This window comes from Sceloporus undulatus, chromosome 1, assembly GCF_019175285.1.
Source record: "Sceloporus undulatus isolate JIND9_A2432 ecotype Alabama chromosome 1, SceUnd_v1.1, whole genome shotgun sequence".
Lineage (NCBI taxonomy): Eukaryota > Metazoa > Chordata > Lepidosauria > Squamata > Phrynosomatidae > Sceloporus > Sceloporus undulatus.
This window is the reverse complement of record NC_056522.1, coordinates 321,968,765-321,980,668: the sequence shown is the minus strand read 5'-3', so window position 1 is coordinate 321,980,668 and position 11,904 is coordinate 321,968,765. Positions and strand designations below refer to the sequence as shown.

The 11,904-nt window shown below is 40.9% G+C and overlaps 1 protein-coding gene across 3 annotated transcripts in view; it reads left to right on the top strand.

Moving 5' to 3' along the window:
• LOC121933223 (small kinetochore-associated protein-like) overlaps positions 1–9,324 on the top strand; it is a 13,926-nt gene extending 4,602 nt beyond the window's left edge. For all 3 annotated transcript variants that reach the window (XM_042472666.1, XM_042472656.1, XM_042472647.1), the window contains exons 5-9: positions 530–629; positions 3,858–3,972; positions 5,069–5,124; positions 5,558–5,632; positions 6,399–9,324. In XM_042472666.1, coding sequence (XP_042328600.1) covers positions 530–629; positions 3,858–3,972; positions 5,069–5,124; positions 5,558–5,632; positions 6,399–6,533 — 481 coding nt within the window. In that variant the 3' untranslated portion in view covers positions 6,534–9,324. The remainder of the gene's footprint in view (positions 1–529; positions 630–3,857; positions 3,973–5,068; positions 5,125–5,557; positions 5,633–6,398) is intronic.
• Positions 9,325–11,904: the final 2,580 nt, after the last annotated feature.

The window sequence follows — 11,904 nt, the reverse complement described above, 5'->3', positions numbered from 1 at the left end:
CTGTTTTAATTGCCTTTTATCTTTAATTGTATTATACGTTTTTAAACATAGGTTTCAATCATTTTAATATTGTGAATAGTTTAATTTCATTTGCTGTTTTATTTATTTATTTATTTATTTATTTATTTATTTATTTCTATCCTGCCTTTTCCCCAGTCTGAGACTTAATGTGGCCTATAATGATTAAAAACCATTTGTTAAAAATCCAGAAAATACAAAAGTTAAAACAATTAAGCAACCAGAAAAAAATAAAATCAGGTTAAAACATACATCATGAAAACACATGTGCACACCAGCACAAGAAATAGCAATATCCAGCACGTTGTGAAAGATGTATAAAATAATAATAATAATAAATTTTTGATAGTTGTGTTTCTTGATCAGGGCCATGAATGGGGAACACCTTAAGCTACAATGTCTTTGCATTCATCTCTCAATATCTGTGGTGCAGTGAGTGTTCTTAGTTTCAGTGCTAAAGGTAGACAAAAGAGCTATCTAGGATAATTCACTGATACGTTTAATCTTATAGCCCCACAAACAGATACAGAAGGGAGGCAGAGCTCAGGAACAAGAACAAGCTGCTGGAGTCTGTTAAATGTGAACTGAGCATAAAGTTGGCAGGAATCCAGGTAGGGAGGAAAACATGGGTCTTTTTATATCTGCTGTGTGTGGCATACTGTGCTTTCAGAGATCTGCAACTTTGATGGATGCCTTGAAAAGGGAAGCCTGTCTTTATTCTCCAGATGCTACTCTGATTAAACAGAAGTGCTGAGTGTACAAGCAGCAATGTGTAGCGGCATAGCAGTGGGAAAGTGTAGCCATGCAGGGCTGTTCTGCCACCTCCAGAGCCCCCCTATAGTCAGTTTTTTTAAATAAATTTACCCCCCAAATGCCTCCCTTATCAGAAAATGAAGAAAACTGACTTTTAAATCACTTCAGCTCCATCTACACCCCAGGATTAATTCATTAATTATTTAATACCATGTTAACTGTTTTGGCTCAATACTATGGAATTCTGGGACCCCTGGTGAAACAACAAATTACAGTTCCCAGAATTCGATAGCACTGAGCCATGACAGTTAAAGTGGTATCAAACCAGATTATTTCCACAGTGCAGATGCAACCTTCCAGTAGTGTAGTCTTTTCATTTGTTTTTTAAAAGAAGCCCTTCCTGGGCCTAAAATTACTTGGGGAGCAGAAAATGTGGCAAAAATACCGCACACCCCTGGGTATAGTGCATTTGGGGGGGGGGACACTTTTATGAGGTGGCACAGCGGGAGGTGTGCCCCTCCAAGGTCTCTTGTGCAGTCCCTTGGCCTCTGATAGCTGCTTACACCTGCAATAGATGGATCAAGAGTACACTGTCATATCCACATCTCATCTGTGTGAGACGCATTTGTGAAGGGTTTCCCAGTGTGTCACACTGGCCCATCCAAGAGGGCAGGTGAATCTATGGTGTAGGAAAACAAAGCCTCAGGACAACCTTGATAGGTAGACATGACTGGTTGGATCAAAAACATGAGTGAAAAGATTATTGGACTGGAAACACTACAAGTGGATTGTAGTCTTAAATCATTCAGGAGCAATGTGCATGAAGATAAACTTTGCCTGCTATGTGTATGTAGCTAATTCTCTTTTGTATGTCTCCTTGGGAGGATTTTGCCCGGGAAGGTGTTATAAAAGAGCTATCAATTGTTCAAGTAAATATTAGAACTTCTTTCATGAAGGTCTTACACCATATCTTCAGGCAGTTATTTCAAAAGAGAACTATGGTCATATATGTTTGCCAGAGCAAAACTTTTCACTCCACAGAGACAATGTCATTTTGACAGTCTTGTACCCTCACTGTTGCTGTTGTACAGGATGGAAAGTTCTATAATCCTATATGCTACATGGTCCATTCATATAGTGTTTGCATGCAGTTAGATTAATGGGGCAGAGAAGGGATCAGAGGATCCGTAGGACAATATTAGGGTAGGGTTACTTCACTATTTGGAAAGTATTTTATACAACAGGCAATGATAGCAGAGGTGTCTTGGTGCAAAGTGGAATAGGAACTGGAAAAATTGGGACAGGTACATACTGCATTCTATAATCTGTCCCTAACTGCATAAAACTACTGTATATGCAAAATATCTATACACCACTTTTATTGTACATGCTTTGTATTCCATTTAGTCTGTTCCGACATGCCCATCAACCATTGTCAATACAGTTAATCGTAAGGGATGATGGGAGATGCAGTCCAACAGCATCTGAAGCATTGTTGTTGTGTGCCTTCAAGTCATTTTCATGGCAATCCTTGAGGCTGAGAGAGTGTGACTTGCCCAGGGACTTGCCCAGTGGGTTTACATGGACATGCTGGGATTTGAAACCTGGTCTCCAGATTCATAGTCTAATGCTTGAAACCATGACACCACGCTGGTTGGATGGAGGACTGCCAACAAATCTCAAACCACTATACGACAGTGGCTCCTATCTGAAGCACACCCTGCTATAATCCTAATGAAAATTATATTGTGATATTGGGATCTTACAGTCAAATGAGCTGGTGCCAGTACAAGTAGCCTCTTTGATCAAGGACATGCAATGGCTAACATTAAGCACACGACTGGCCCTTTTTAGTTCACCAATAGCAGTTACAGGAGATGATGCTGTAAATTGGGACAACTTTGTGGAGTGACATTAGCCCTTCACCTTGGCTGTGTCCCCAATGTGCATTGCTCCCTTTTTTCCAAGTGTGGCTGCTATTTGAAGTTTTACGTTGCTGCAAATCCGATAGAATGATGGTAGATCAGATCTGTCATGTGAAGGGCAAAAGGATAATCTCGCCTCCCACATCACTAATCTGGATCTCCTGCAGCTGCTGTCCAGTAAACCAAAAAGCAAGCATGCAAAATGCCAGTTGCATGCTTGATGTTGTATATGCTTTGGTCCTGTGAATCAAGCAGCATCTTGTTCCTTTATCTATTCCAGTTTATCTAAAATCACCTGACACCATGAGAATTCTTGGAGTTCTATTATAAAAGACTAAATTTCAAAGTTGAGGGGATTCTAGGAGTTTTAGTCAGAAAGCATAACTTTTCCAAGCTCTGCTCATTAGGCTGTATAGCAGTGGTTCTCAATCTTCCTAATGCCATGACCCTTTAATACAGTTCCTCATGTTGTGGTGACACACACACACACCCAACCGTAAAATTGTGGTGCCTCAGTTCCTAAGACCATTGGAAATATTTGTTTTCCGATGGTCTTAGGCAACCCACAGGTTGAGAACCGGTGATGTAAAGAGTTCTAACAAGATAATGTATAATGGCACATTCGATGTATTCTAGCTCCTTTTCAAAGCTCCATCTACGTGTTAGCTATGTGTGTTACCAGCTTTAACAGGTTTGAAATGTCAAACCAAAAAATTTAGTGCTTAGAAAGAAATTTCTCATGTAACTGACCAGTTAAAAAAAGAATAATCTCATATACTTTCCCTGCACATCAAAATAGGGAACTTGCTTTTCTTTATTGTATAGTTCTTTACTCCCTTTCCACTAGGCAAGACAGCCTAATACAGTCAGCCCTCCTTATCCATGGATTTTTTTATCCACGGATTAAAGCAGCCACAGCTTGAAAGTATTTTAAAAAGTATAAATTCCAAATAGCAATCGTTGATTTTCCATTTTATATTAGAGAAACCCTTTTCCTTTTCAATTATATTTAATGGGACTTGAACATCCATGGATTTTGTTATCCACTGGGGCTTCTGGAACCAAACCCCAGCAGATAACAAGGGCCCACTGTGCTTTTAGAAACAATTGAACACGTAATAGAAAAAGATACATCCTACTGTTTTCTCTCTCTGTTTGAAGAAAGAGATAAAAGAGATGAAGGAACATAATGATAGTCTGGAAAAAGAAAATCAGAAGTTGAAGAGATTTCAGGAAAGCTGCATGTTGGTCTTGGAAACAAGGAATTGTGATCCAGGTAAACATGAAATATAGAAAGTTCTCTGCATTTTCCAGCATATGGAACTTCTCCCCCACTCACTGATGCTTTTCTCCACATTGTTTTCCCGAAACGTCTAAGTCACATTGAGCCTTTTTTACTTGACTTAAAGTGAGTGCATGGAAGGTGAATGGGTAGAAGCAGGTATATGCTACTCAATACTGGTACAGCTGTATGAGCATAGCTCCTGATCACATGGAGCATCTACACACTTTTAGCCTTGTACAATTGTCGATGCTGCATTTTCAGGTGTCCTACTCAACTATGTGGTGAATTTGTGGGCAGAGCCAGGGCGTGTTGGGAGTAGAGTTTAGGTCCACACATTCCATGTACCTTGGTATAAGCATATGAAAGGTATGAGTTAGATTTCAATACAGATTAAAAATAAATGTATAAAAAAGTGTGGTGGGGGAGTCTTTAGCCTTCCAGATGTTGGGATACATCTAGTCAGCACAGCGGGGAATCATAGCAGGTTGAGACCAACAGCTTCTGGAGGATCAAGTTCTCCATCCCTGATATGAAACTACCTTAACACTGAGTTGACCCTTTACTACTCCAAGGTTATCTGCATATGGGCACCAACTCCTTGAAACCAAGGACAAAACACATCCCAACTTCTGTTCTTTTAGTTGGAGGTGTCACAGGCTAAGGCTTCTATGTGCAAAGTATGTGCTACTGAGCTGTAGGTCTTCCCCATGTGATTCCCCTCTCATCTATTCAGTACTATATAATTACCAATTCAGGGTTGTGGTTAAGAGTGCTGAACTGGCCAGATCCATGTTCTAATCCTCACTGACCCTCTCCCTCTCATTGTGACCTACTGGCGAGGAAAGAGGGATCCATGTAGATGGCCTTGAAAGTATTTGAGGACAGGGAGGATGTCCATATATAACAAATAAATCCTTAAACAGATTCTTTGGGGCTTTTAAAAGTATGGGGCTGGTATCATGCTTCTAGTAAATTCATGGGAAACTGATCACTTATTCATTATACTGTGTTTCTCCTGACATGGGACCAAAAGTGGACAATGATTTTGTCTTTGGATTCTAATGAAGCATTTGAACATCAATTACAGGAGAAAAGATCTTGGAAGATGAAGAGGAGAACAAGAAGACACAAACTGAGATAATGGTGAAGATGAATTGGATTTCTCTTGCCTAGGGGGAAAAACTGATCCTAGGACTATTCCAAGACATTTCGCTACCTGATGGTGCTTCCCATTCCATATTTAACAGGCAACTTGAACTAGCAGTTGCATGTTATTTCAGCAGTGGTAACTGAATGACATCCTCCACTACTCTAGAAGGCTGCAGTTGAGCTCAGCAGGTGCAAGGCAAGCTGTATGGGACATACTATTCTGTCTGCCATCACCTTGCTGGTCCTTTCTGCCCACAGTATCTACTGTCTGATGCAGCTACCTCATTCTGCCTAATGATAAGGCTTTTCCTCCTTGATCCCCAAAATCTCACTTGTTTGTTCCTACATAAACTTATTTTGTAATGTAAGAGAGTATTAAATAACTCATTTACATTTTGAAAATTGTGCTCATGTTTTATTCTTTCAGGACTTATCAGAGAAGCTTAATGCTGATCTTCAACTGTTTGTCGAAATGGCTAAAGAGCAAAAAGAGAACTTTCAGGTAAAACTAGAACTTCTTCTTCTCTTCACATTACTGCCAAGTAAAACTATTTTCAAAGTATTATACCCTCTCCTCAGTCTTCAAGCATATATCTGCATGATAGCACTACACAACCTACCTTTGTCTTAAGGTCATGTTTCTTCTTTTATTTTGCCTGTTTTATGGATGTAAAGCTATATATGTACATAATCCTCAGATTTCATTTGGCAAGGGTGGAGCAGAGGGACTGAACTAATGTCTTTGGGATATAAGGTGGTCCTCTTCTGAAAATGATTGTATAGCTGTTACAAGACCTCTCTTACCCAGAGGGCCAAATTCACTTCTGGGTAGGTAGGTAAGATTCCAGGCATGGGTGAGACCAAAGATACCAGCATACTTTGCCTTAAGGCTCTCCTTGCCAGTAATTCTGTTTGAAGAGGCATGTCAACCTAGGATGGGGAAAACCCATACTGAAGCTTAGAAACCACCAAGCAATAATAGTAGGGAAGGAGATATGGCCCATCTTGGAAAGCCCAAGAGGCTAATCTCACCACTCTCTCCCAACTGCAAACACATTTCTTTTAACAAATCAGTGTGGTGTAGTGCTTTGAGTGTCGAAGCAGGACTCTGGGGTGTTCAAATCCCTGCTCAGGCATAGAAAGCCATTGGGTGACCTTGGGCAAATCACAGTCTCTCTTCCTAAGAGGAAGGGAATAGCAGATCTCTGAATAAATCTGTGTCAACTTAAAGGCAAGTAACAACTCCTCTGACTTTTATTTCTGCTTAGAACACACAAATGAAGTGGAAGCAAATAGAGGAGGAAGAGGCCCACTTCCTAGAGCAGCAGCAGCGTTCTCACAAAGAAATTGAAGATCTTTTGGCTCTCTTGAATCAGGACAACCACTCCTTGGATTCATCATAGAAAAGGCTCCAGCAACAAGAACTTTCATTATTTTAATGCAAAACATGCATTTTATCAATGTACTTTCACTACTTCCAGTGCTCTTATTTTTGTTTTCTTAAAGATAATGTTTGCTCAAACTACAAGTGGAACTTATTTTGTATCTGTTCCAAATCAAGAGTGGATCAAGGGCCTCATTCTCTTGCACTTCACAGTCGGTTAGGAGACTTGCCTTTTTGCCACTTTACTTGACTTTTGCGTCATGCTTTTAATACAGTTTCTTGTTATAAATAATTCCTTCACATTAATAGAGCTGCAGACTTGCAATGTTTAGTTTTCTTATGAACTATATTTGTTTAATTGCATTTGTGCAAACGTATCCTGAAATTGACCATTTAGCAGCTTAAAAGTAACAAGTGGGGGAAACATTTAGTCAGGCTGGTGGAGTAATCAGATTTAGCTTTAGAAGCAGGACTAAGGTTGATAAGATGTTGGTATGCTCCAATTTCCACCAACCTCAGCCAGTCTCAGCAATAGTTAGGGATGTTTGGAATTGTAATGCAAAAATATCTGGAAGGTCAGATGCTCCCTGCCCATGTTCTAAAGAAACTGGTGGGGGTAATCATGAATAGGTGTCAAAATGCAAGTGTACCTTTGTCCAATTGTTAAAATAGATTTTAGTAATAGCTAGATGGGAGGAAGTACAGTAAGTGTAAATTTAATACGTTAAATGCTATCAATAAAGCTTTGTATGTTTCCTAAAAGCCAGAACTACCAAAATGTTGACAGTACCAGATCATAGCAACATACCTTAGACTGCAGTTTCCATTATTTTGTTGTTATGGGGACTAGATTTATCCTAAAACTAGGTTTTCTTACGTTCTAACCAGAGCTTGATTATGTTACATTTTGGATTACAGGTTTGCAGTTTGCATATATTCCTCAACTCAGCCTTGAAACAGGTTCCCCAGGAACAAAGCTCGAATAACAGGTAGAGAAAGTAAAATTGAAGGTTGCCATTACACTGAATTACACTGAAACAGAGCTTGGAAAAGTTATTTTTAGATGAACTCTCAAACCCCCACTTAATAACTAGGCTAGCTGGGGGATTCTAGGAGTTGTAATCCAAACTCAAGGCTGAGTTGAGGAATACATGCAAACTGCAAACCTGTGTCTTCAGAGGGAAATGTTTGGAGGAACACAATGAAGGACAGGAGGAATTATCGAGTTAAAGGAACAAACTATTTCAGTCTTCTACTCTGTTGTGTTATGAAAATCAATATGAACATGAAAAAATGACTACTGCCTGTCTGTCTAGGTAGCAGTTACATTTGTTTAAAATGTTTGCCATGGGGAGGGAAGAGATAGATAGGCATGTTTCCATAAAGCAAAGCTTAAATGAGCCATGGGAAATTATGGGCAATAGCTGCTATATTAGAGCCATGTGGTGTAGTGGTTTGAGAGTTAGACTACAATTCAGGAGATCAGGGTTCAAATGTATTAGGCCATAGAAACCCACTGAGTAACTTTGGGCAAGTTGCATTCTCTCAGTCTCACATGAAGGCAACCTACTCTGAGTCAGTCTTGCCAAGAAAACTCCAAAGGCCTTAGGGCTGTCAGAAATAACTGGAAGGCATACAACAACAAACTGGTAAATTAAACTGTTTTGTGTTGCTCATTTTTAATTATGTTAAAGGTCTTCAGAACTTGCATATACATCAATAGAAAGGGTGTTCTCTTTTGGGGCCTCTATGAAAAGGCCCTATGCATATGTTAAACAATTTGATTTTAATAACCATTTGAGAAAAGCCCCTGAATTACACTGCAGCAGCCTTATTTAGGTGAAGGTAGTCCTTCAATCCCTTTGGGCTTTAATGAGTCACATCAGAATTTTAAATTGGATTTGGAAACTTATTGTAAGGTCATGACATTCATGCAAAGTACATATTTGTGTGTCTTAGCCCTTGGCAGCATCTGGGCAGATGGTCTACAAATGACATCTTGTGAAAAACATCCCTGTCTCCTGGTTATAGTAGTATATGACTACCAGAAAGTGGTGTTGCTGATGGTGTAGAAGAAATCAATCCTACCAAGTATTGGTTTAGAAACCACTCCTGTTTCTCCATATTCTGTTCTGACAGTGGCCTCTTGTCCTAAATACAGATTTCTCACCGGAATTATCAGATGTAGTGGCACTCCCATGCCCTTAAAAGTCGTCCATAGTTATTAATGATCAATGCAGTAAAATGCATTTCGGTTTCTTCATTATTTCAATTTCTTCACTGTCGATGTATTCCTTCCAAGGTCATTATTTTTGTTTTCTTTACTTTCAGCTGAAAACCTGCCTTTGCACTTTTCTCCTTGACCTTCCTTAGTAATTGTCCCAACTCTATGATGTTTTCTGCTAATAGTATGGTGTCGTCCACATATCAAGATTGTTAACATTTCTTCCTCCTATCTTCACTCCTTCCTCTAAATTTAAACCTGGTCTTCCTATGATATTGTCTACATACAAATTGAACAAAGAGGGTGAAAAAATGTAGCCTTGCCTGACCCCCCCTTTGCCCCAGGTAACCAGACACCCTCCTTTTCCAGGATATGCCCTACATTTCAACCTTCTGTCCACCAGGAATTCCAAAACATCCTCCATTTATGCCTTCATTTTCAGCATAAGAGGCATGATTTTGCATTTCTATGAATGTTTTCTCTTGCCGGCCCCTATTCCTGGGATCACCTCCCTGTTAACTTGCAGACTGCGTCTTCTCTTGCCCTTTTAAAATCCAAACTGAAAACTTTTTTTTGTTTGGTTTTCTAAAACTTTAGGAATGTAATGCTCTTTCAGTTAATGTTTTATTTTTTTACTATAATTGATTTATTCTGTATTTTGTGTTATTATTATTAGTATTATTATTATTAACCTTTATTTATAAAGCACTGTAAATTTACACAGCGCTGTACATACAATCTTTTTAATTAGACGGTTCCCTGCCCTCAGGCTTACAATCTAAAAAGACATGACATAAAAGGAGAAGGGAAAGGTGGTTGGGCTAGTAGGCTAATACATATAAAGTACATAGCAATACAGGAAATGGTTCGATAAAACAGGCATCAAAAGAACATCAAATAGCAAGCGACAATTATGCAGTGCCTGGGAACGCTTCTCTGAACAGGATGGTCTTCAACTCTGTTTTGAAGCTGGTTAAAGAAGTGATGGCCCTTGCTTGTGGGGGAAGAAGGTTCCAGGAGTGAGGGGCAGCGAGTGAAAAGGGGCGAATCCGAGATGGGGCAGAGGAAATCTTGGGCTGAGACAGCAGACCTTGACTACCAGAACGGAGGGCCCGAGTGGGAAGGTGAGGAGAAAAGGTCTGATAAGTAAGGAGGGGCCAGTCCATGGAGGGCTTTAAACGTGGACAGCAGGAGCTTATATTGAATGCGGAAAGGGAGGGGGAGCCAGTGAAGGGATGCCAACACAGGAGAGATGTGGTCAGAGCGGTGGGTGGATGTGATAATGCGTGCAGCTGAATGCTGGACAGAGATTAAAGGACGGAGGTGAGAAAGAGGAAGCCCAGCCAGGAGGACGTTACAGTAATCAAGTCATGAGACCACTAGGGCATGGACCAGGATTTTGGCAGTAGAGGCGGAGAGAAATGGTCAGATTTTGGCAATATTGTACAAAAAGAATCTACAAGCCTTGGCTGTGGTCTGGATCTGAGGGATACACGACAGAGAAGAGTCAAAGATAAAGCCAAGACTGCGGACTTGCTGGACTGGTTGAATACAAATGTTGTCCACAGAGACAGAAAAGGAGTGTTGAAGGGTGGGCTTAGAAGGAAAGACAAGAAGCTCCGTCTTGGACATGTTGAGCTTCAAACGCCGATGGCGCATCCACTGCAAGACAGCTGTGAGGCAAGACGAAACATGCTCTTCAAGCCTTGGAGAAAGGTCGGAAATTGTAGCTTTTTTTAAATTGTAGTTTACTACTGTATTTCACTATTGCAATTTATTACAGAATTTTAGTATTTTATATTGAAGCGCCACGTAGATCAGCAGCAGCAACAACTAGAAGTGTTTTTAGCTTTTATTTGGTCATGTCCTCCATTTCATAGAATCGTAGAGTTGGAAGAGACCACTAGGGCAATCCAGTCCAACCCCCTGCCATGCAGGAAATCCAAATCAAAGCATCCCTGACAGATGGCCATCCAGCCTCTGCTTAAAGACCTCCAAGGAAGGAGACTCTATCACCCTCCGAGGGAGTGCATTCCACTGTCGAACAGCCCTTACTGTCAGGAAGTTCCTCCTAATGTTCAGGTGGAATCTCTTTTCCTGTAGCTTGCATCCATTGTTCCGGGTCCTGTTCTCTGGAGCAGCAGAAAACAAGCTTGCTCCCTCCTCAATATGACATCCTTTCAAATATTTAAATAGCGCTATCATATCACCTCTTAACCTTCTTTTCTCCAGGCTAAACATCCCCAGCTCCCTAAGTCGTTCCTCATAGGGCATGGTTTCCAGACCTTTCACCATTTTTGTCGCCCTCCTTTGGACACGCTCCAGTTTCTCAATGTCCTTTCTGAATTGTGGCGCCCAGAACTGGACACAATATTCTAGGTGGGGCCTGACCAGAGCAGAATACAGTGGCACTATTCTCTTGATCTAGACACTATACTTCTATTGATGCAGCCTAAAATTGCATTGGCCTTTTTAGCTGCCGCATCACACTGTTCACTCATGTTCAACTTGAACATGTGGTGAATTTTTCTTCAATGTCCCTCCATTTTGCCTCATCTTCCTTTTAGGGTTAGGGCACTGGTCACCCTGCCCTTGCCTATTGGAAGAGGGTCCAAAACACATTGCAAGAAATAATCCACATTGAGACGCTTATACTGCCCTGGCTCGGTGCTAGGGAATTCTGGGAAGTGTAATTTTGTGGAACTTTAGCCTTCTCTGTCAGGGAGAGCTCTGGGGCCACAACAAACCACAATTCCCAGGAGTCCCCTAGCACTGAGCCATTACATTCCTCTGTAGACTGGGGCTGTATCTGCACTGCAGAAAAACCCAGTTTGACACCACTTAACTCAATGCTATGGAATTCTGGGGACTGAAGTTTTTTGAGACATTTCGCCTTCTCTGTCAGGGGAGCTCTGGGGCCACAACAACTGAATTCCCAGTGTTTCCTAGCATTGAACCAGGGCAGTTTAAAGTGGTGTTCAAACTGAATTATTTCTTCAGTGTGGCTGCTTGGACAAGAAGAAGCAGAGGCATCTCCTCGAGGGCCAAAGGGCCTTCCTCTATCTATCCTCTGTTCCAAGAGAGGGAAAGATCTTTGGGTTGTCTGGGCGCTGATTGGCTCTCGCTCCCCTCCCTCGAATCTGATGGGCAGCCGCGCGGCCCCACA